This window comes from Leptonychotes weddellii, chromosome 8 (genome assembly GCF_054177405.1).
Source record: "Leptonychotes weddellii isolate Sample4059 chromosome 8, ASM5417740v2, whole genome shotgun sequence".
NCBI lineage: Eukaryota > Metazoa > Chordata > Mammalia > Carnivora > Phocidae > Leptonychotes > Leptonychotes weddellii.
The window spans coordinates 35,375,570-35,400,496 of record NC_138376.1 but is presented as its reverse complement, the minus strand read 5'-3'; the positions used below and the strand labels follow the sequence as shown (position 1 = coordinate 35,400,496).

The 24,927-nt window shown below is 43.2% G+C and overlaps 1 protein-coding gene and 1 long non-coding RNA gene across 2 annotated transcripts; both read right to left on the bottom strand.

The window, feature by feature from the left end:
* Nucleotides 1–1,172: 1,172 nt before the first annotated feature.
* LOC145722836 (uncharacterized) lies at nucleotides 1,173–8,277 on the bottom strand. Its single transcript, XR_014147404.1, has 3 exons — nucleotides 7,959–8,277; nucleotides 7,027–7,093; nucleotides 1,173–1,496 (listed from the first exon to the last, which is right to left on the bottom strand). It is a non-coding gene; the product is annotated as an uncharacterized LOC145722836 (long non-coding RNA).
* Nucleotides 8,278–11,152: 2,875 nt separating this feature from the next.
* ANKRD66 (ankyrin repeat domain 66) lies at nucleotides 11,153–19,348 on the bottom strand. The gene is made up of 3 exons (XM_006727581.3): nucleotides 19,173–19,348; nucleotides 16,927–17,155; nucleotides 11,153–12,965 (listed from the first exon to the last, which is right to left on the bottom strand). The coding sequence occupies exons 1-3, from the start codon at nucleotides 19,333–19,335 to the stop codon at nucleotides 12,764–12,766; spliced, it is 594 nt and encodes a 197-aa protein (XP_006727644.2). The 5' UTR covers nucleotides 19,336–19,348; the 3' UTR covers nucleotides 11,153–12,763.
* Between the last annotated feature and the right edge of the window lie 5,579 nt (nucleotides 19,349–24,927).

Genomic DNA, 24,927 nt, shown 5'->3' with positions numbered 1-24,927 from the left:
AAAATGAAATCATAACAAATCCAATTTTTCTGAAATGTATTTATTTGAAATCCCCATCAAATAGAAGAAAGGTACCCACATAAATAGCATGTCTGTACTTAGCAACATCATATTTTTTATGTTACATGGTGGCTTTACCAAAATAAGGATACTGAGTCAAACACTTTCATTATAAAAATGATTCTGGGCACAATTCTTCACAAAAACAACAAAATATTTTGGAGAGCAAATAAGCAGTTTTGGGGGAAGATTCTTCTAACAGTTGAGTGAAGTTGATTCAAAGTGCACAGTTATGGGCCCCAGGTAAATTATAGGGCAGTTTGGTGGTGGAGGTGTGGGGATGATGAAGGGGTGGGGCACAGTGGGTAGGGATAAGGGAGGGGAAGGGGGGCGGGGAGACCAACTGGAAGGGGTCTGAACAGGGCAAACAAACTAATCAAAGGGACATTGTCAGGCCAGAAGACATGAGGTCAGCACTTCCCACACCAGAGGGCAGCTGCCAAGCCAAGTGGACTCAAAGAAGACTCAGAAAGTCCCATCAAAGACACAGCAGTCACCCAGAAGGATGGTCAAGGCATCGGGAGAAGATGTGAGAGATGATGTCCACAGGACTCCTTAGGAGGTGGTACAATTAGTTGAAAAACATGGGATTTTTCAATTTGGGTTTGAGTGACCTTGAGAACAAAGATTAACATCTCCCAGCCTCAGTTTCTTCAACTGTAAGATGAGGATAAATAATACCTACCTCTCAGTGTTGTAAGGATTTCATAAATTAATACATAGAAAGCCACCCATGGTAAGTACTACAAAGACATCACCATTATCATGGCTCTCCTCTCTTTCCCTTCATCAGCATTTGCATCTTTATCATTATCCCCACGGATTGTTTCCCTTCTAGGGTCTGATGAGGAAAGTTCTTAAGTGTCCTGTGGGCCTTCCCACACATGAAAGCTAAATTGAACAAAACTCTAATAAAATTTAACATACACCTTCCCTGTGACCAAGCAATTCCATTCCTGGGTATTTACCAAAGAGAAATGAAAATGTGTGTAAATAAAAAGTCATGCACCCAATGTTCACTGCAATTTTTTATTGTAGTAAAAACATTTGACATCAGAGCTATGGTTTTAGCAAAATTTTAAGCGTAAAAAATAAGTATTGGTAACCACAGGCACAATGTCATACAGAAGATCTCTAGAACTTATTCATCATGCATAACTGCAACTCTTTTCCCATTAAATAACAACTCCCAATTTCCTCCTCTCTCCAAACCCTGGCAACCACCATTCTATGCTCTGCTTCTATGAGTTTGGCTAGTTTAGATACCTCATATAAGTGGAATCATGCAGTATTTGTCCTTTTGTGATGGTTTATTTTATTTAGCATAGTGTCCTCCAGATTCAGCCATGTTGTCCCATATCACAGGATCTCCTTCCTTTGTAAGGCTTAATAATATTCCCTTGTGTGTATACACCACATCTTCTTTATCCATTCACCTGTCAATGGACATGCAGGTTATTTCGATATCTTGGCTGTTGTGAATAATGTTTTACTGCAGTTTAATTATAATGACCTCAAACTTTAAGCCACTCAAATGGCCACCAAGTGGTGAATTAATAAATAAATTACTCTATATTTACCCAGGGAACAAACTACCGACACAATCGATAACATAGATGAATCTCAAATACATCATGCTGAATGAAAGAAGCCAGACACAAAATAAGGCATTCTAATGATTTTACTATATGAAGTTGAATACGCCAAACTACTTTATGATGACAGGTATCAGGACAGAGGTTGGTGGGGACAGGACCAGGGTGGTACAGACAGACTGGGAGCGGGCTTGGGGAAACTGTCTTGGGCAGTGGGAATGTTCTAATCCTGTTTATGGTGTAGCTTTCACAGGTACACACATTACACTGTCCACTTAAGCTTTGTGCATTTGACTTATGTAAATTATACCTCAGTAACCTTGTAGTGCTCTGGAAAAATAAGAAAACCAGACAAACAAGTCCATGATATTTAGCCAAGAAGCTCTCGCAAAGTTAAGCTGAGCGACCAAGATATAGTGAAGGCAGCACGTGCAGAGCTAGCTTTCCTGGCAAACAGACAGAAGCATATAGTGATGAATAAAGCAAGAGCAACTTTCCAGAAGAGTGAGCACATCCACAGCCATTCAGAAAAATAATCAGCTGACAGAGGCCACCCCAGCAAAAGGATATCCTCTGTGAAAGCTGAATTGTCATCAAGCATAATCAAGGTCTGTGAAAAGGGTTGATGGGGCACATCCTGAGCATTTGTCTATTTTCTATTAATGTGTCTATCACTTTCCCACCAGGTCCTCTGCTCTCCCTACAAAGTACATCCCTAATCCGGCTGCTTCTCATGGACTTTGCTACAGTCCAAGCCACCGTCATCTCTAGCCTGATTATGGCAATAAGCTCAAGTGACTGGTGTCCTTGCTTCCACCCTTGACCTCTACAACCTATCCTCAGCACAGTAGCCAGAGATGTACTCAAAACTCCGCAATAGTTTTCCGTGATCCTTAAAATGAAATGCCCAATTTTCACTGTGGTCCCCAAGGTTCACATGAACCTGCTGCTGTCCACCTCTCCAACCTCAGCACCTCCCCTGAGGCACCTCCCACTGGCTTCCTGCTCTGGCCATAGCGGCTTCTTACCCTAGCTCAGATGTTCTGGACTGGCCCTGGATACTTATTATTCCCTCCACCTGGAAGGGCCCACCAAAACAGCTTCTTGCTTTTACTTCATTTAGGTCACTATTCAAATGGCCTCTCCTTGGAGATAACTTCCCTGACTCCCCTTTATAAAATGGCACCCCTACCCACCACTTTTCTTATGAACCCGGATGATGGTTAATTTTATGTGTCAATTTGACTGGGCCACAACGTGCCCAGGTATTTGGTAAAACATTATTCTGGGTCTTTCTGTGAGGGATTGTTGAATGAGATTAACATTTAAATTGATAGACTGAGTAAGCAGATTGCCTTCTATACTGTGGGTGGGCCTCATCCAATCAGTTGAAGGTCTGAATAGAAGAAAAGGCTGACTCTCCCCAAAGTAAGAGAGAATTCTCCTGCATGGTGGCCTTTTAACTGAGACATCCACTCGTCCTGCTACTACAATAGCCTGCCACCTTTTGGACTTGAACTGGAACTTTGGCTCTGTAGATTTTGGATTTGCCAGCTTTCGTAATTGTGTTAGCCGATTCCTTATTACTTCTCTTCCTGCACCCCCAAAAACTGTTGCCTATCTGTATGTCTTCTTCAGAAGAATCCAGAGCTCTTAACCACATGGCTATGCTGCCTTCCAGTGGCATCTCTTGCTTGGGTTATTTCAGCACTTTCCTAGCCCTGCTCCTGTTCGTTTGCCATGTCACATCCAACCCTACCTAAAGCTCCTCAGAGGCTTCTCACTGCCTTCAGAACACCATCCAAGCATCACACCATGGCCAATTGTGACCAGGCTTTACACCCCCACCAAGGTCACCCCCCATGGTCACCATGTCCCCTGGCCTTCCTTGCTCCTTCACACACATTATATTTCAGCCTTGTCAAACGTGCTTTGGTCCCTCAGACTCAACACATATCCTCTACGGCTGGCCTGCAGAGTTCTCGCCCGACTCTCCTGCTTGCCTCAAGCCTACCCTTTGGTTTTTCATTCACATGCCGCTTCCTCCAAGAGGCCTCCTCGGACTTCTCCAGACTACTTTATGAGCTCCGGATAAGCATGCCCAGATGGGTCTTCTCTATACCAGGTCTGGAGACCCTGTCACAGACCATCACCTTCCTTGGTTTTAGTAGTTTAACTTCTTGCCTTCCTAGCTGGACAGGAACTAGTCTCTTTCACTTGCGTTAGGACAAACAACTAGCATGCATAATATACATTGTGAAGTGGTTGATTGAATTTATGAGTAATAGAGATATGATTATCTGCCCTTAAGAACCCACCTACCCATCTGTATGCAGTTTCTAGAAAAGGGAAATCTACAGAGAAAGAAAGCAGATTGGTGTTTGCCAGGGACTGGGAGTGGGAATGGGGAGTGCCTGCCTAAAGGGCAGGAGGAATTTCTGGTGTGATTGAAATGATTTAAAATTGGATTGGGCTAATAGTTGCACAATTCTATAAGTTAACTAAAAATTGTTGAATGGTACACTTGAAATGAGAGCCATAGCCATGGCGTGTTAAGTTATACCTCAATAATTTTGTTTTTTTTTTAAGGAATGCATCCAGTGTCTGTTGGCTCTTTGCCAGCCAGCTCCAGAGATTTTTCTGATGGCGGGAAAGACACCCCAAAATCTTATGTAGCTTCACATTTTTATAAAAGCAATAATATCCAGACTTGACATTTCACGGTTTCCTATGCCACTCTACCTTCTCCGTGGAAAGTTATTTTGTTACTTTAGATTCTTCAGGATCTGCACTCATCAAGTTTCCCGGCAACAGATAAGGAAGCCCAGAATCATGTAGCCATGAGCATTTCTATACTGCATATTAAAAAAGAAATCTTTGTAGATGAATTTTCTCAAAGACTAGCACGATGTGCGCATGTGTTGGACGAGGCCAGAGAAATGTCCCGGTGGGTGCAGGCCAGAGATGGGAAAATGACTCAGACCGTAGAAGCTCTTTTCTCCAATTTCTGAACGCTTGGTGGAAAGTTGCTAAACAGTGATGTGATTGCAAGGGGATAGAAGTTCTCTGATTTCCCTTCTGCAAATGGAGCAAGAATTTGGAGCTCTCGAGCCCAACATGGGGGAGCCTGTGTGGGAACAGGCAGGCCTTAGGACCCCAGTCATATTCCAGGAGGAGCTCCTTCTTTGCCCTGGTCTGGTCAAATGAGATGGGACAAGGAATGACTTGCTGAGGGGCTGCTGCTATACCCGTGAAGGTGCCAAGTGCTAGGACAGCATGCCGCAGGGCCCAAACTGAAGAACCATGCTGCTTCTCAGGCCCAAGATCCCTGGACGGCTCAAAGCTGGCTGCCCCCAAAGTCTCTTGATCCTGTGGAATCTGGGACTGCCCGAGGATTGACGGCAGATCAGCAAAGCCAGCAGGGGAGAACACTCCACCATTCCAGCCTCAGGCTGTCTCTTACTGGGCATTTGCTCGTTTGCATAGGAATTATTGAGGATAACTGATTGCCATGGAGTTGGTTCATGTCATTTTATAAGGTGGAAGAAACAGGTCTCAGGAGAAAGAGCGATGAGAGATTACTGGACTGGAACACAGAAGATCTGAATGCAAGTTCTGGTTCTATGACTAATCAGCTTGTGACTTTGGGGAAATCACGTTTCCCCTCTGAGCATCTGCTTGTTCATCTGTTAAATGAGGGGCTAGATGAATTTTAAGGGGGTTTTTTTGACTCCGATAATAAGAATAGTACTAATTGTTATCTCCTAATCATATCCCTAATCAGAGGTGCCAGGTACATTTGCATTCAGTCCTAAGAGACAGGCATAATATTCACTGTTTGCAAATGATGAAAAGGACGATGAGGTTGGCTAACCGAATTGCTCAAGTTCAAAGTGCTTGAAAACAGAATTACTTGGCCTTGCCCAAATGGGTCTTCTCTATACCAGGTCTGGAGACCCAACTACACAGCAGAACGCTGAGGCAATTGTTCCTTATTTCCTGGGCTCAGGGGCACCATCGACATTTCCAAAGGCCACTCGCTGCTATAGAAAAGCCTCTAGATTCCCTCCCCCCAACATTGTATTTAGAAAACTTTTAAGCATAAGAAAAAACACCCTTATACTTGTTTTCTCCTAGCTCTCACTGCTTACTTTGCCACACATCGAGCCACCTAGCCTCTATCCCTCTCTTTTTCCATGGATCGATCTTATTTTTTATGGAAGCCTTTGATTTTGATTAATTTTGAGAAAGTCTTCTCCCATCAAATTTTCTCAGTCTTTTCTCCTGGCAACATACCGTTCAGTCATTACAAGGGCCAATGCAGCAGGCAGGATCCCGCCCTACGGATGAACAATCGGGCTCACGAAGGTAAGCCCCCGGCTCAGAGTCACTTCGCTGAGAAGCACTGGTCCATCTCTCTCAGGCTGAAGCTTAAGACTTTAAGCCTTATGTTCTCATGCCCTCTTACATGGCACTTTTCCAAACATGGGCGTTATGCCTTCACTTTGACCAATCTTTGTTAATTTCCACTGGGGATGTTTTTCCGTAGGCAATTAACGTCTTTTATAGCCAAATGAAACAACAACAACAACAAAACACCTCAGGGCTTATTCATTCTACTATGACTAGAACTTTTTTTTTTTAAGATTTTGTTTATTTATTTGAGAGAGAGAGAGAGCGTGCGCATGAGCAGGGGGAGGGGCAGAGGCAGAGGGAGAAGCAGACTCCCTGCTGAGCAGGGAGCCCAACGCAGGATTAGATCCCAGGACCCCGGGATTAAGACCTGAGCCAAAGGCAGACGCTTAACTGACGGAGCCACCCAGGTGCCCCTGCTATGACCAGAACTTTAAATACAGTATCTTAAAAGAGAACATGTAAATTATGTGGCCCTTCTTCCATAGAGTTGAGTTTAATATTTACAGTTTGATTTTGAGTATATGTTTACACGTGGAGTGTGTATTTGTGTGTATTCCATAACTTTACAAATCTGTGCCTCTGAACTCAGTTCACAACCTTGTCTGGGTTTTATTTATTTCTTTGTTTTGTTTTTATGTTCTTGAAATAGTAGGAGAAGAAGTTCCATCAGGTGCATACGTGTGAGTATCAGCACTCATGTGATACGGGATTGCTCAGATGGCTCAGCGTGCCTCTCAAGACCCAGGCTTATTACCCTCAACCTGTCAACTTGGCTCAAACAAGTAAACAAATTCCCTTGCCAATCCGACTGAGCAGAAAGGCGTTGTTCACCAGAAATACCTTGGATGAACCAAGACCCAATCACTATTTGTATTTTAGGCTAGTCTTCCCCTCTGCTTTCATTTACATATGGGTGTGTCTGCAGTTATGGGAACCATCGTAATTCAAATCTTACCTTCGAAATGCTTAAGTGTTTTGTGCCATGAGTCCCTTTGGCCATCTGGTAAAGCATTGGACCTCTTCTAGAAAAAGGGTTTTTAAATTAAGAAAACAAAATGCAGAAGATAGTAAAGAAAACTAATTTTATTAAAATGCAATTATCAAAATGGATTCTTCCAGAAGTTACTATAATTTCCAACTAATGACGAATGTTAATGTTATTTCAAGCTATCTGAAATATCATGTGGATATTTCATAATCTGAAATGTCATGATTTATAATATGATGTTAATATTGAATGAAAATTTATGAGATGTCTGTGTGCAGCAAAGTCATAGAAATTGTTAATATTTGAATTTTGTTACCCAAACTCACAGTTGAAGGAAATGCTAAATACCAGTCAGTATTAGTAAAAGTAAAGGTGGTTTTTTTCCTCCCCCAGAGAAGTTTACATATGTCTGAAATTCTATGCCATCACAGGAATGCTTAGTTTGGAAAGGACGTTAGCAATTCTGTCTCAGGAGTTCTAAACCTAGATGGGTTTCACAATAATTTAGTGAATATCGAAGAAATAGAAATTCCTGGGACCTAACCATGGCTTACTGAATTAGAGTCTCTGAAGTAAAATCCATGTATTTTTTATAAATCCCAAAGGTGATTCTGATGCCAATTAGGGAATTCACTGAACTCTTAATATTTCCAAAGAATTTCTCTAAAAATTTCTGATGTATATTGCCTTTCCCCCCCCTCAGCTCTTATGGACCTCCTGGTATTTTGAAAGTCTTTATCTCAGTGTATGAGTTAGGTAAACATTAATTCCTTCCTCCTCTAAAAAAAGTAAGGTATAATTTACATACAGGAACGTTTATATTTTTTAGTGTATCATATAATCACACAACTACAACAACTATCAAGATATGAAACAGTTACATGACCCTAAAAACTTACCTGTGCCTCTTTGGAGATAGCCTTCCCCTCTATCTCCAGTCCCTGGCAACAACTGGTGTTTTCTGTCCTAGTTGTGTCTTTTCCAGATTGTCCTATAAATGATTCAAACAGGCCTTTGAGTCTGGTCTTCTTACATTTAGCATAATGCATTTGGGATTCACGCATGTTGTTGTGTGTATCAGTCTGTCCCCTTTTACTACTAAGTAATACTTATTTCATGGTATTGATGGACCAAGTTTGTTTAGCCACGTACCAGTTAAGGACACTTAGATTGTTCCCATAATTTCTGGCAATTATGAATAAAACAGCTATGAATACTTACATACAGATTTTATATGAATGTAAGTTTCATTCCACTTGGGTGCATATCTAGGAGTGGAGTTGCTGAGTCATATGCTAAGTATATATTTAACTATATAAGAAACTGCCAAAATATTTTCCCAAGTGGCTGTATCATTTTGCATACACACACGCACATGCACGTGCACACACACACACACACACACACGACAAACATGTTCATAACAAAATAAGGAGGAATACTCATGAGAGTAACTGATCACATGCTCATAGTTGGTATTTGTTACTACCTATTTACACTACCCATTCTGGATTTCCTTTGCCTTCAGCAAGCACCTCAGCTAGTCATGGTTCTGATAACACAGAGAATAAAAGAGAGTAAGCATTGCTAAGAGGGTTATTTAAAATGGAGGATATTGAGGGGCACCTGGGTGGCTCAATCAGTTGAGTGTCGGTCTCTTGCTTTCGGCTCAGGTCATGATCTCAGGGTGGTGGAATCAAGCCCCATGTGGGTCTCTGCGCTTGGTGGGGAGTCTGCTTGGGGTTCTCTCTCTCCCTCTGCCCCTCCTCCCAAAATAAATAAATAAATCTTAAAAAAAAATAAAATGGAGGATCCATGTCTTCTGTCTCAAATTCTCAGAATTGTTGAGAACTCGGCTAAAATTCAGTTTAGAGGGGTGCCTGGGTGGCTCAGTCGGTTAAGCGTCTGCCTTCAGCTCAGGTCATGATCTCAGGGTCCTGGGATCAAGCCCCGCATCGGGCTCCCTGCTCAGCAGGAAGCCTGCTTCTCTCTCTCCCTCTGCTGCTCCCCCTTGCTTGTATGCTCACTCTTGCTCTCTGTCTGTCAAATAAGTAAATAAATAAATAAATAACATCTTTAAAAAAGAATTCAGCTTACAGATGAGGAATCTAGAAAAGTTGAGCAACCTGACCGTGATCTGCCACCTGAAGGTTAGGACTCCCTCTAACCCAGGCAGGCTTTCAGGACTATAGTAGTGTTAGCCCGGTGGCCTAGTGCAAGTCATGCAACCTCTCAGAATCGCAATTTGTGATGTCACTGGGGGATAGTAAGACCTGTCTCGCAGGGGTGTCATGAAGATTAGATACAAAACATGCTTAGTACAGAATCCACATTGCAGCAATTTCTTCATAGCGTCCGCTTCCTGTTGTTCCCATTTACTATGCACAATCTCTTTCTCTTCCCAATGCCTCGATGAGATGAACAATGAAAGGAGGAGTCAGCAAGGACAGCAGGAGGCCATGGGGGTATGGCCCCAGTAAAGGACCTTGAAAACACTTATCAGTTTGGTCCAGGTGTGTCTGGCCAATGGAAGACAGACTACGAGCCATGCCATGAAACTAGACAGGGCGTATTTATGGACTGGACAATGGAGAGCCTCATTTGACCCATACAGGGCATTATTCCTGGCCCGCTTTGGGATTCTTAGGAAAAAACTGAGCCTACTCCTACAGTAACATCATACCCATCACAAGGACCTGCTACAGAGGGCCAATGGCAGTGTTAGTCCACACATCTCATCTCGTCCCCACTGCAACCCCAGGAAGGAAGGATTATTTTGCCTATTTCATAGAGGAGGATATAAACCTAAGCTCACTTGGCTCATAAGCCCATGATCATAAAATACTGTACTTATTAGAAAAGACTGCTGGGGAAAAAAGGGGGAGAAATCAATTCAATAGGCTGTAAGCAAAAGAGGAAATATTATTATGAAAGCAGTGTTCCACAGATTTCCTGAGTACAGAACCAGAACTGGAAACTAGAAAGCTGTGCATGTGCATGCGTGTCCCCACCTCCCACTCCACCGCACCCACCATCTTTTACCTCAGTCTTCTCTCTGTCTCTGTGGAGCACCTTCCGACACTTCCTCAGCCCTGTGTAGAATGAGCCACTCCATACTTCTAAGGTTATATGCTACTGGCCTATCCTCTCATGATTCCTTTTCAACTTACCAGGAGAAGAATATTTTAATTCCCCCCCCTTTTTTTTTTATTATCCAGGTGGGGATGTGAAATCTGAGAGAGGCCACAGAAATTCCTGAGTCCAGCTTACTCCTATGGGTAAGTCTTGTGTATCCTCAAAATGTGCTCACCCATCTCCATTTGGACACCTCCAGAGCAGCCAGTTTCATTGTGGGAGACCTGGCTGTTAAAATACCCACCTGTGTATACTGCTCCTGCCTCTATTAATTCTCCTCCAAGGAGCATACCAAGGCTGAGGGGGCAGGCCTGGGAGGCAGGCTCAGCCCCAAGTTTTCCCAGTTCCTCCACCTGCCCCAGGCCCTGCCCCATGAGCTCTGGTCATCAATGTTCCTCTGAAATGGGTGCCTAACCACACCAGGCGAGACTGCCACCCTCCATGTCCAATCTCTGGACAAGATTTCCCTGCTGTTTTTTTCAGCCCAGCACATGGCAGCTGGTGCTCAAGGGGACATATTATTCCAGAGGAAGACCTGCTGTGGGTAGCTCAGGGGCCAGAGGCAATGATGAGGACAGAGGTGGGAGTGGAGACCCCTCTGCTCTTGAGGATGCACAGGGAGGTAGCTACCCACAGGAGGGCCCAGCCAAGAGGGGAAGTGCAGAACCCAGTCCCGCCCCCACCTCCCCACCCCCAGCCCAGCTCAGTCACAGGCCCTGTCTACGCCTTTCTGAGGATGTGGCCAGTGCCGAGGGTGGAGGGGAAATTGTGGAGAGGGGACTCTTTGATGTGGCTGAGGAGAATGAGGGCCCAGTGAGGGAGGGGCTCATCGGTGGAGGGTGGGGGGACCCCTGAGAAGACTGGGTCTCAGGATGAGGGGGGAAACTACAGGCCTTTCTCTTTCCCAACTCGGGGGTGCTCAGTGTTGCAGCCTGGGCCTTTTCCCACTCCACCCCCACCCCGTCTCCACCTGCAATCCTCTGCATGGGCTGTGGCTAGCAGTAGGGGGAAATGTGAACTCTGAGAGAGGATGGACTCTGCAGATGTCGAGGGCACCGGGGGGCAGGTCAGGACAGAGTTGGAGACCCCCCTGTACCCAGAGCTTAGTCTCAGATGCCAGAACCAGCTGGCTCCCAGGAAAAGAATCCAACTGGTCCAGCTTGAGTGAGGTGTCTTCCGAAGTTCATACGCCGGTAGAGGACCAATAGGAGCACGGCAAGCTGGAACCCCCTCTGGGAACTGCTGAGCACAGAGAAAGGGGATTGATGCTCAGGATGGATACAAACTAGAAAAGGTATCCTCCACAGCTGTACTACTTTCCTAGCAGAGGTTCAAGCATTTATTCATTTCAGAGAATTCAAACCAAGCGTGGCCTGTATTAACATAAGCATTAATTGAGGAATGTGTAATGAAGATGTTAGGTGCCCAAAGACATTGATTTAGGTAGAAAAACTAGTAAACCTGGCGTGTGGAGTAACCAGTTGGAGTGCACCAAGCCAGCTGCCTGGTGGAGACCCTAAATATTTTCTGGTTTCTACAGCAGGGCTGTCTGATAGGCCAAAAAACGAACAAACAAATAAACAAAGCAAGCCACCCATGTAATTTTAAACATTCTAGCAGCCACATATTTTAAAAAGTGGAGAGAAAGAGGGTAAAATTCATGTGAGTGATACATTTTATTTAACCCAATATCCAAAATATGATCATTTCGACCCGTAATCAGTAATATTGTTAATGAGCTGTTTTACATTTTTTGTCCTAAGTATTCAAAATCGGGTACATATTTCACATGTAGAGCACATGTTGGATGCGACATTTTCACTGGAAATACCTGATCTGTATTTAGATTCCCTAACATGTACACTGAACAAGTAGGGCCGTAATCACATGTTCCAGTTTTTATGCTACCTCTCATTCGTTATGTGGGATGGAACTAATTCTCGTCCGCGTTCGCAGTTCTTGCTCACCGAGTTGGTCTATCGCCCAGCTTGTCCTTCCTATGGAGAAGAGATCATTGGTAAAAATGACCAGGCTGGGATTGTGAACCCCACGAAGGAAAATCGTAGCTGGAACCTGGGAGCTACATTTGTTCATCTCTTTGCTTGGTTTACGGGACAACAAATCATTTTTGTCGCAGATTATACTGAGTACGTAGGAGATTTCTGAGATTTTGTTGTTACTTTTTTCTTTTCACTGAAACCATCAAGTTTCCTTAGGGACAGCGCTTTCGTTGCCCCCCTGAAATTCTATAATGGCACATAGCAGGCCAGGGGATGCTGACGGGCAAATGACTGGTGATCACAAACAAGCAGCGAATGCTCGGCCCTTTCTGGCACTTCCTGTGGATAGCGCGTATCAGCAGGGAGGAAACAGCTCGGTTAGAGAACACCCAGCAAGGTTTCAGACCGAATGCCAGGTCCTGAGCTACCGGTAGTTAAGGCATCTGGGTAATAATGGTCATAAGTAAAATCACGTAAGGACAGCACAGGTCTCACAACTCCTACTCTGGTCCAGGGACCGTCCCCCGCAGCAGACATGCGTGCTAGAGCCGCCGAGGATGCTCTCCTTCTCACGCTCTTCTCTCCTTTGGATGGCCCGGCCTGGTGGGGCCTCGGATTGTCTTATTCTTTTTCTTATTAGTGTTTTGATTCGAGGAAGGGAGAGACAGCTCCAGCTCCCTTTTCTTGGCATCCCAGTCTTCGTCCTGCTGGTCCAGAGGCAGCCCCTTCTGCCTGACGGTGCGCCGGTGGTCCCGGCACTCGGGCTCAGCCCTGGAGAAGGGGAACACGGCGGCCCTCAGCCCCCCGCTGGCCGGGAGAACCTGTCCTGGCTGCAGCATGGGCCCCTCTTCCGGCCCTCTGCACACAGCCTGGCCACGCCAGCAGTCCAGGGGAGAAGGAAGAAGGTCGAGTTCGAGCATCTCCCAGGGCACCTTTAGGGATGCCTTAGACACTAAAGAAATGACTGGGAGATGGAGATGGCGATGGCAAGCCCCTGAGTGGGAAGTTCTAGAGCTACCAGCATCTTAGTAGGTGGAGGTTTTCCTTCATTTCTTTTCCAATTGTATTTTTTCCTAAATATAAGACCATGTCTGTCCATTGTGTAAGATTTTAAAGTATGGAAACATGTACAAAAGAAATAAAAAACACTCATAATCACATATGTATGGTATGTATAGATGGATTTATGAAAAGAATAGCTAGGTGATATATAGACAGATGACAGATACAGAACAATAGAATAGATAATAGAGAAATAAGTGAATAAACCATCATATACACATGGACAAGGGGAAGCATATGAAAGTATCATCTGAAGTAAAGTGCAAAGCATTACAAAAATCACGATTCAATCAGAAGACAGCAAACCTGTTTGCCCCTCAGTCCGCATCCCCCCAACAAGCTAGAAGTGACCGCTCCATATTTAGACCACATGGTACCCCTCCTCTGCCCTGTTCTTTTGACCTTTTCCACTTTCTAGCTGTATTAGTGCTATTTATGTAAACAAGTACCTCCTCTCTCAGGGAACTTAATGTCCAGCACTGTCTCTGAGTCATCTTTAAATCTCTTTTAACATCTAGTTCAAAGCCATGGGCATGGTAGGGCTCAAAAATATTTGTGAATGAGAGATTTACTCAGAAAATTGTCAAGTACTATCTAGGTTTCTTCTGAAATTCTCTTATATCCTTTCTCTTCATTATCCTAGCCCGGGAGCCCACCTGCTTGCAACAGGGGGTGTTAAGAAATTCCTCAGTGATCCCCCATCCCTCCACTATCTCTGCACGTCCTCACACATACACACAACCTATGCACATTTCCAACTTGATGCCTTCACTCCAAATCAAGAATCTTTCTCCCTCCTTCATTAGTCAGATCTTAGCTGACTTTCAAGGTCCAGATTAATTTCCCCTTAATCAGGATTCCTTCTCTCTGAACCGTCTTAACTGTCAAAAGGGAAGTTCCTCGTGGAAGATGATGATAACTAGAAATGACTTACACGTGATGTGGCTGACCTTTGTTGTTTTGTCGGCTCAGCTCTGCTTGCCCACTTTTCCTGGTAATGGCACCCCCCCCCCCACTCTTTGGAGAACCTCTCCTCTTCTGTTTCAGTTATGCTGAGATCGTGTATCACACTCATCCACCCACTAGTCACTGGGGAGGGGCTGAGATTTTTGCAGAGAGAGTCAGCAGAGGAAAGCCAAGGCCAGGATCCCCAGGAATTTCAGCCTCTAAAAGTCATGCAAGAATAGGAGCTCAAGAAAATCATGAGAAGAAATGATCAGATAGGTAAAAGGAGAAATAGGAGAGAATAGCACCAGAGAAGAGAAAACGTTATCCAAAGAGACACGCCAAAAGAGAAGAGTAATCAGATATCAAATTAAGTGGAGGTAAGACGTGAGTTGAGAAGAGGCCATTGATTTCGCAACAAGGATCTCCCTGGATGAGCACTGTTTCAGTACAAAATGGAAAAGAAGTGCAAAGGTGGATGAGGAAGACACCCACATAGATTAACATTAAATTACATAGATTAACATTTAAGTAGCATAGAAATGCAGGAAGAGTTCGAGCCCCATGTAGGGCTCCATGCTCAGCGTGGAGTCTCCTTAAGATTCTTTCCCTCTCCTTCTCCCTCTCCCCCCCCCCAAATAAAGAAATAAATCTTTAAAAAAAAGAAAGAAAGAAATGCAGGAAGAAGAAAGAACCTCTAAATGTTTGTGTGTTTGTGTGTTTGTTCAATAAGATCTATTTGAACATGTTCAAAGGTCAGATAGGACTGAGGGGGGGAAGGAATAGAAAAAAGCTAAAAATACAGGAGAATAAAAGATGCAACAAAGAACACAGGAATGATGACATTGTAGAGATATAAAGGTTTAGGTCGGGGTCTATATGGAGAGACAACATGTAGGAGGAGGTTTAAACATGTAAACCCTTGGCTTCAATATTCTCTATGCAGTAGAAAGCCTACTTTCTGAGGGACAGGCTGAGGTATGACAGGGATGTGAGCTGTCAATGAAGGAGCAGGACAGGGAGACAGATTGCCAAACTGTTCAGAGGGCTCAGCTGAAGATAGAAATTCCAGAACTTCTGGTGGTGCCCATGAACTTATTCGTGGGTTTTTCTCTCCCAGACCAAGCACAGGAGTGAAGATGGAGACTGATACAAGGGTGGGAATTCTGGGTCACATGGTACAGGAGGACAAAAGGTTGGAAATTTAAGAATCATGCGAACAGAGAGGAAGAAGTAGTATATCATGGTGTCCAAATGGCAGACAGATGGGAGATCATGAAACCTTCAGGCCGATGATCAATCAGGAGAGAAAGAAGCAGTTGAATGAGAAGAGGTCTTGATGCACACAAATACCTGTGTGATGATCCAGGAACTGGCAAAATGAAGAAAGGGAGCTATGGTCACAGAGTGATACGTTAGAGTTTTTAAACGTTCAGAGAACAATGTTGCAGATGCTGAGGTCCACAATGGATGGAGGTCACTGAATGTAGGAGATGACGCAGGAATGGGGAGAAGAGTCTTCAAGTCAGGACTCAAGGTTCTGCTTTTACCCCCCAAATCAATTTGATTATGATTTTGAACATTTTTTTAAAGATTTTATTTATTTATTTGACAGAGAGAGAGAGCACAAGCAGGGGGAGCGGCAAGCAGAAGGAGAGAGAGAAGCAGGCTCCCCGCTGAGCAGAGAGCCCGATGCGGGGCTCGATTCCAGGACCCTGGGACCACGACCTGAGCCGAAGCCAGATGATTAACCAACTGAGCCACCCAGGCACCCCTGATTTTGAATACCACTGTTAAGAGAAAGTCTCTTGGGTTACTTCTACAGATATCTAATCACATCGTAAGCAACTCTAGTTTAACTTCTGGAAGATAACTTCATTTGCACGTTCTTAGAAGGGCATTATACAGTCATTCCCCCTTCCCACTGTGAACCGCCCTATAGATAGATTTTCTATGGATCTCATTTTGGTTTTCAAGCAACGCTGCCCTCATTCACTTACTTTACTGCCTCTTATATGAATTACTTATTAACTCAACCAGATTATAAATTCCCCAATTTTATTTCCATCCCTCCCAAAGCTGTACCTGTCAAGTACATAATTGATACTTAATTCTATTTGAATGCAGTGGGTGAGAGAAAAAAACTTAACAAGTGCTAGAAAAGTCTTTGGTGAGTGTGTGAGTAGAAGATTCATAGATGAATAGAAGTTTTAAAAGGTAGAAGGGCCCTTACAGCTGATAGCCTAATTCACCAGCTTCCTTTTTAATATGAGAAACCTGAGGGTCAGCAAGGTGGCTTAACTTGCCCAAGGTCACACAGCTGGTTGGAATACCTTTCAGGGATCTGAAGGGGCTCCACGCATCTTCTACCATGACCCATTTTCAAATTTGGTGTCCCACCTCTCTTATCTGAGATAATTGTTCTATCGTCGAAAACAATAATTATAATAATTACATATTGTTAAAATTATTATAAATATGTGTCATTATAATAATTATAACTTTGGTATAATAGAAAAACAGTAGATTTCACATAATCTAAAACAATATAGTTTCCACCCAAGCTAGTCATTTCAGGGAAAAGAAATAAAAACAACAGAAACGACAGTCAGCTGAATTTGCTCGTTTCATTTTCATGGACCTCAGACCACTGAGTCGGCAAAGACCTTGACCCCAGGCTCCTGTTTCTCTACCATTTCTCTAACTGGAAGTAAATGAAACTTACTTATCCAGGAACGCCACACAGGCGGTCTGCCCGTAGATCTGTGCGATCCTCTTTGGTGTGTCTCCAAAGAAGTCTGGGGCACCGATGGCGGCGTGCAATGCATGGAGAACTTTGAGCACATTCACATGGCCTGACTCGGCGGCAAAATGAGCTGGAGTCCAGCCCACATCAGTTACCAGGCAGGGCCTGGCTCCATATTCTAGAAGGAGCTGCATCACCTCCATGTGCCCTTAGATGTACCAGGAAGAAACAGGAGGAGGTTAAGATTAAAATGTCTCTGCCTGACTAGGGCCAGACGTAGCCTGGATAGTGTAAAAGAAGGGATGACACTTGCTTTGAGGCCCTTCCTGGTTTCCTAGCATCATCCTCTCCTCCGTCTCCGTCTCTTACCTGGGACTCAGAGCCCCACCGTTACCTCAGGAACCTTGCTCCCACCGGAGTCCTGGGCTCTGCACGTATTCCATCTACTCCCTCCAGGACCCTCCCTTCCCCTGTTCATTCCCACAGGCCCTTCCTAGGAATCTTGCTTCCCCTTCCAAGTCACCTCTGCATGCCTATGTGGGCACTGGTAAGGCTCACTCCTTTTGGCAGCCTCAGTGGTGATTCAAAAGCAAGTATTTTGCAACAACATGGATGGAACTTGAGGGCGTTATGCTAAGTGAAGTAAGTCAGAGAAAAAGAAATATCATAGGATCTCTCTTATATGTAGAATCTAAAAAAACAAAAAGACACCAAGGTCAGAGGTACAGTGAAGAAACTGGTGGTTGCCAGAGGCAGGGGCTGAGGGGTTGGAGAAATGGGTAAAGGGGGTTAAAGGGTACAAACATCGGTTATAAAATAAGTAAGTCCTGGAAATGTAATGTACAGCATGCTGACTATCGTTAATAATACTGTTTTGCATATTTGGTAGTTGTTAAGAGAATAGATCTTAAAAGTTATTGCACGAAAACTTTTTGTAAAAAAAAAAAAACTTTTGTAACTATATGTGGTGACGGATTTTAACTTCACTTACTGTGGTGGTCATTTCATAATATCTACAAAAATTTCATTACGTTGTATACCTGAAAGTGATATAATGATGTATCTCAATTATACCTCAATAAAAAATATTTTAAGTCTCACCTACTTTATAGTTAGCCAGATTCAAAGCACAGGCTTTCCATCCACAAGATGTGGGCTCATACCTGCCGGTAAGTAACACTTGCTAACTGTGGAATAGCAGACAGGAAACAAAGGTCTGAGGCCCAGTTCCCTCATTTGTAAGTGAAAAACGTTATTACGGGTGCCTGGGTGGTTCAGTTGGTTAAGCGACTGCCTTCGGCTCAGGTCACGATCCTGTAGTCCCGGGGATCGAGTCCCACTTCGGGCTCCCTGCTCGGCAGGGAGTCTGCTTCTCCCTCTGATCCTCGCCCCCATGTGCTCTCTCTCTCTCTCTCAAATAAATAAATAAAATCTTTAAAAAAAATAAAAAATAAAAAATAAATAAAATCTTTAAAAAAAAAAGAAAAACGTTATTACTTACCTCACCGAGTTCTTGTGAAGTACAAATGAAATCACGGACATAATGCATACAGCATGATGCCCAGCATACAGCAAACGTTCACTCAAAGGGGCTTCAGTACAGTTACCATCACTTTGTACCCAAATTTCTGCAAAACTCTCCCAGCTGATTTCTCTGCGGCTGGTCTTGCTTCCAGCCAATCCGTTCGCCATACAGAAATCCAAACAGTTTTTTTTTAAAAAGCAAGTTGACTGTAATACTCTCTTCCTTAGCGTTCTTCAATGGCGTTCTATTGCTGAAGGCCTTGACAAGCCCAATGGCTGAGTTTTTGCCACTACCCTCCTCCAAGTTCGTAACTGAGCCATGTGAGGGGTGGGGGATACAGCAGTGAACATGACAGAGTCCCTGTCCTACCTTTCCTGTTGGAGGTCAAGAGGGCAGAGCACTAATATTAATTGAGAGCAAACTATGTGCTAGGCATGTACACCCATTATCTTAGCGAATCCTCACCGCAAGACTCCAAGATAATGACGGTTCCCACTGTGTAGGTGAATAAATTAAGGCCTAGAGACATTAAATAACTTGCTTAAAGTGCTACAACCAGTAAGTGGTGTTGCCAGGGTTGACATGTTCCATTTGGCTCTCAAGAAATGCTCTTTCCACTACCGCACCCAGACTACTGACTGGTAACTTCATGAAAGGTGGACTCAAAGGGATGGATTTTACCCAGGCATTGCCCATTCACCTTTGATTGCAGCCCAGTGAAGTGGGGTTCGGTCATTCCAGTCCACATCCTTGTAGTTTGGGTCACAGAGACCTTTTTTCAAAATCTTTCTCACTAAATTGTAGTCTCCTGCAGCCACAGCTTGGTGGAGCTTTGTCATGTCCGACATTTTGGTCAATTCCATGACCAAAAAAAAAAAAAAACCTACGGGAAAAACATACTGCTTAGGAAATTCTCTACAATTCTTTATTCCATAGGAATAAAGTGATTCCATAGGATTCTTTATCATTTACTTTCTTTCTTACCTCACAAATTCGCATGTGTGTGTTCTGCTGAGGGTGTATTTGGATTTCAGCCACTGAGATTAGAATATGCCAGTCCCCTACTGAAGAACTATCAATGGCTCCCCTCTGCCCCCAGGAATATAGGATGAACTCTTGGTTTGGGGTTTTCTATTTGGCCTCAAACCACTTATCAGTGTTATTCCCTACTCCTTTTCCAAACTGTGTGATTCTGAATTAGTCGTGCAATTCTGTGCCTTACCTTTCTCATCTATGGCATGGGTATAATTTGTCAGAGTTGCTGTGAGGATACAGGGACAATCCATGTGAAAAATTTACTGACTGGACACAGAGCAGGCATTCCACAGAAATTTAATACTATTGGCACACCAGATGGACAAGATGTAAACATGCAAATAAAATGCTTACAAGTTTTTTACAGCATTAAGACATAAACTGACAATTCTTAAACTATAGTCTACAGATGCTTAGGAATCCTGATTCTTTCCGGGAATCCGTGAGATCAAAGCTATTTTCATTGTAAGATTAAAATGTCACTGGCCTTGTTCACTGTGCTGACATTTGCCCTGATGGGTCAAAAGCAACAATGGAGAAAGCAGCTGGTACCTTAGCACAAAACAAGGCAGTGGCGGTGGCACTGAACTAGATTAGCAGTCATGGTATTTATTCTTCACCAGCACACAAAGAGTCAAAAAAAAAAAGGAAAAAAAAAGAAGCTGGTTTCAATAAGGAAACTAAAGTGGTAAGCGTTCTTTTTATAAATGTTGACCTTTGACTACCTGACTTCGTAAAAAACGATTTTAAAATATTGTATAACAAAATGTGTCAACATTTGGAAAGTCTGCATAACTCCGTGAACAAAGGACAAGTGCATGATGTTACAAAAGCATGCATGGGTAAAGACACTCATTCAAGATAAGACAACGGATTTTAGCGAGACACAGTATGAAAAGTACGAGATTGTTTTAGATTCCAACTTACTTGTAAAGCACTACCACGTGTCCAGTTTTGGTGTAGTATTAAAGACAAATATCCACAGTTATCTGAAAAGGTTGTAAAATACTCCTCCCTTTTCCAGTTTTATATATGTGCGGAACCAGATTTTCTTTCTATATTTCTTTTTTTTTTAAAGATTTTATTTATTTATTTGACAGGGAGAGAGAGAAAGAATAAGCAGGGGGAGCCCCAGGCAGAGGGAGAGGGAGAAGCCGGCTCCCCGCTGAGCAGGGAGCCCAACATGGGGCTCCATCCAGAACCCTGGGATCATGACCTGAGTCGAAGGCAGATGCTTAAAAGACTGAGCCACCCAGGTGCCCCTTCCTTCTATATTTCAACCAAAACAACAAACTGAATGCAGAATAGCTAAGAATACATCTGTCTTCTATTAAGTCACATAGTAAAGAGATTCAACTACATAATAAATAAATAAATAAATAAATAAATAAATAAATAAGCTGTTCTCACTTCTTTTGCTTTAGAAAATATCGTTTTTCATAAAAATATCATTCATCTTATTGTATATTAGGCTTACTATGATTTTGTAAATGATTTAATAAACATTTAAATTTTTTCTAATAAGGTTAATATTGATAGCTATAATCCATATAAACAAAAGCTCTCTGGGGTTCTCAGTAATTTTTAAGAGTGTAAAGGAGTCCTGAGACCAACAAGTTTGAGAATTACTGATATAAACAAATAAGGGGCTGGGACAGAAGAAAAGAATGAGGAGAGAGCCACTTGAGGTGGGGCTAGCAGGAATGTCTCTTTGATCCCAACATTTAAGTTGAGATCTCAAGAAGAGTTTGGAATCAGCCAGACACACTGTGGCCCAGCAGTGGCATCACCTAGGAATTTATTAGAAATGTGAATTACTGAGCCTCATATCAGACCAACTAATGTACACTGAAATACGAGGACAGCCCTAGAATGGGAGAGAAGTACATAACATAATTAACATCCAATCTCCTAAGTGTTATGATGGTGGTGATTTTCTGGGGATAGAGGGAAAGGACCATTCCCCAGGACTAGGAAGTAAAGGCACTTTTTTCTGAAAGTGACCTAAGCTGGGTCCCGAAGGGATGAGTAAGAGTCATCTTGGGCCCTGGCAGTGATGGAAGATCCAATTCAGGCACAGTGCGTGTGTGGGGGAGGCACATTCTGCAAAGGGCAAGTGGCTCCAACTTTGATATACAGACCAAGGATCCACAAATGTTTCCTGTAAAGGGCTGGGTACAAAATTTTTTTAGCCTCTGTAGGCCAAGAGGCAAAAATCAAGACTATGATGTAACATTACATAACTATTATGTAACAAGAGAAAATCTCCAGCCAGAGAGGGGCCATCCTGGGGGAGGAAGGGGTGGTGGCGGTGGGTGAACATGCTTTGTGCTCAGTAGCCCTCAGCTGGTGACAATCTCAGGGGGAAGAGCAACCAGCTTGAGGTGGGGGGAGGGGTCTGGCTGGTAGGATGGTTACTTTCCTTCTATCCCAGGAATGCCCAGATCCCAGCATGCCCTCTCTCCTTTCCAAGAGCCCAACCATTTCAAGTTGAAAGCTGGTGGGAGGCAAGGTGACTTCATTGAACTAGTTCTATTGCTCAGTGCCCAGAAACTGCTGACAGCAGAGTTCCCGAAGTGTAGGTGGTGACCAGCAGGGCCCTGGGCAGAGGCCAGGCACAGCTGTGGGCTCAGGAGACAGACTAGGAGCAGACTTGGGAGCAGCTGGCTTCCCAAAGCTCACAGGCTCGCCCACTAAGCACTACCATCATAGGCGGTGACCACGGGCCCGAAAAAATGGAGTGAGCCACACTTGGCCTGTAGACCATAGTTTACCAACCTCTGGTCTATATAAAGTATCTGGGATGTAGGTAAAATGCAGATTCTGGTCTAAGATGAGGCCTGAGGTCCTGCATTTGTAGCAAGTCCCCACAACAACTACTAGTTCATAGACCACACTGAGTAGCCTTGGCTCGCTGGCTCTACGGGAGGGGGGAGACCTGAGGTAAGGGAGAGGCACTAAGGATGTAGCTGCTCTTCTTCCCTGATGGACTACATGAGAATTACTGGTGGGTTTTAAAAAAAAAGAGGCCTGGGCCTCAGCCTGCAGTGCTTCAGGGATCATTAGCTGTATCAGACAAGAACATGCCTTTTTGCACGAAGCAAGCACCCAGTCCATGCTAGGTAATGGAAGATGGCATAGGATACGCTTTAACTTTTTGGCTTATTTGTTTTAGTAGAAAACCCTTACACTGGAGCATTGGATCAATGATAACATAAAATAGTAAACAGAAGTACTAGAGGATTTCTAACCTGCAGCTATCACAAAAAGCCAAACCAGTTTTAGAATCAGTGTCTTGAAACCCATGCTTGCCTTTTACACAAACCTTGAAGCAGGTTTATGCTTAAATCAACCCCATTTGTTTCACACTTGAGTTCACACCAAGGAAATCCCACAACTTCGCACAGATAAGCTGTAATTCAAGTAAAAGTTTCCAATGAGCTGCTTAATTTATTTGCAGAGAAACCGATGAACTGATCTTAAAAACTCATATGGAAATAAACGCAAGGGACTCAGAAGAATCAAAACAACCTTGCAAAAGAATGAAGTAGGAGGACTCAAACTTCCTGATTTCTAAACTTACTTCAAAGCTACAGTAATCAACTTGTGATATGAATGAAGTACACTGTGCGGCATAAAGTGTGGCATAAAGATAGATATATAGAGTGAAATGGGATACAATTGAGAGTCCAGAAATAAATGTTTACATTTATGGTCGACTGGTTTTCAATAAAGGTGCCAGGAAAATTCAATGAGGAATAAATAATCTTTCCAAATGGTACTGACACAATTAGATATTGCACAAGAATGAAGTCAATCCTTTCCCTCACGTCATAGACAAAACTTAACTTAAAATAGATTACAGATCTAGGGGCACCTGGGTGGCTCTGTTCGTTGAGCGTCCGACTCTTGGTTTCAGCTCAGGTCATGATCTCAGGGTGCTGGGATCGAGCCCTGCCTTGGGCTCCGCTCTCAGCGCAGTCTGCCTGTCCCTCTCCCTCTGCTCCTTCCCTCTCTTGTGATCTCTCTCTCTCTCTCTCTCTGTCTCAAATAAATAAATAAATAAATTCTTTTAAAAAATGGATTACAGACCTAAATATAAGACCTTAAACTAAAATTCTTAGAAGAAAACACGGGAGTAAATCTTCATCACATTGAGTTAAGCAGTGGTTCGTAGATATAACAACAAAAGCATAAGCCACAAAAAAAAAATAAATAAATAAGCTGGATTTCACCAAAATTAAAAAAAAATTTTTTAAAGATTTTATTTATTTTTTGACAGAGAGAGAGAGACAGCGAGAGAGGGGACACAAGCAGGGGGAGTGGGAGAGGGAGAAGCAGGCTTCCCACGGAGCAGGAAGCCCGATGCGGGGTTTGATCCCAGGACCCCGGGATCATGACCTGAGCCGAAGGCAGATGCCCAACACCTGAGCCACCCAGCTGTCCCCCAATTTTTTTTTTCTGTAAACAATACCTTTGAAAAAGTATAAAAGCAACTACAGGATGGGAGAAGATATTTGCAAATTACGTATCTGATAAGAGACTTGTATCCAGAATATATACAGAACTCTTACAATCCAACAGTAAAACAATAGCTCAATTAAAAATGGCCAAGGAATATAAACAGAAGTTTCTCCAAAATAATATGCTCATGAAAATACGCCCAAAATAATAAGCACATGAAAAGATGTTCAACCTCATTAGTCATGAAGGAAATGCAAATCAAAACAAGACTGACACACAGCTCACACCCTCTAGGATAACTGTAATCAAAAAGACAGACATTATGAGTGTCGGTGAGGATGCAAAGAAGTTGAAACCCTCATACATGTGGTAGGAATATAAAACAGTGCAGCCGCTTTGGTAGTCCTTCAAAAAGTTAAACATAGAGTTATCATATGACCTGTAACTCCACATTTAGGTATATACCTAAAAGAAATGAAAATATATGTCTAAACAAAAACATGTATACAAATGTTTACAAGCAGCATGATTTATAATAATGAAAAAGTGGAAACAACCTAAATGTCCATTAGTGGATGAATGCATGAATAAAGTGTGGGAGCTCATACATATAATATTATTTGACACTAAAAAAGGAATAAAGTTTGACCCCTGCTAAAACATGGATGAACTCTGAAAACATGCTAAATGAAAGAAGCCAGGCACAAGAGACCACATATAGTATGATTCTATTTATGTGAAATGTCCAGAATAGGCAAATCCATAGAGATAGAGAGTAGATTATTGGTTGCCTAGAACTGGGATGAGGTAGGGGTGGGAAGTGACTACTAGTGAGTATAGGATTTCTTTGGGGGTGCTCGCTTTGGCAGCACATATACTAAAAATAGGATTTCTTTGGGGGATGAGGAAATGTTCTAAAATTAGACAGTGGAGCAAAGCAAAGTTATGCTTTCATA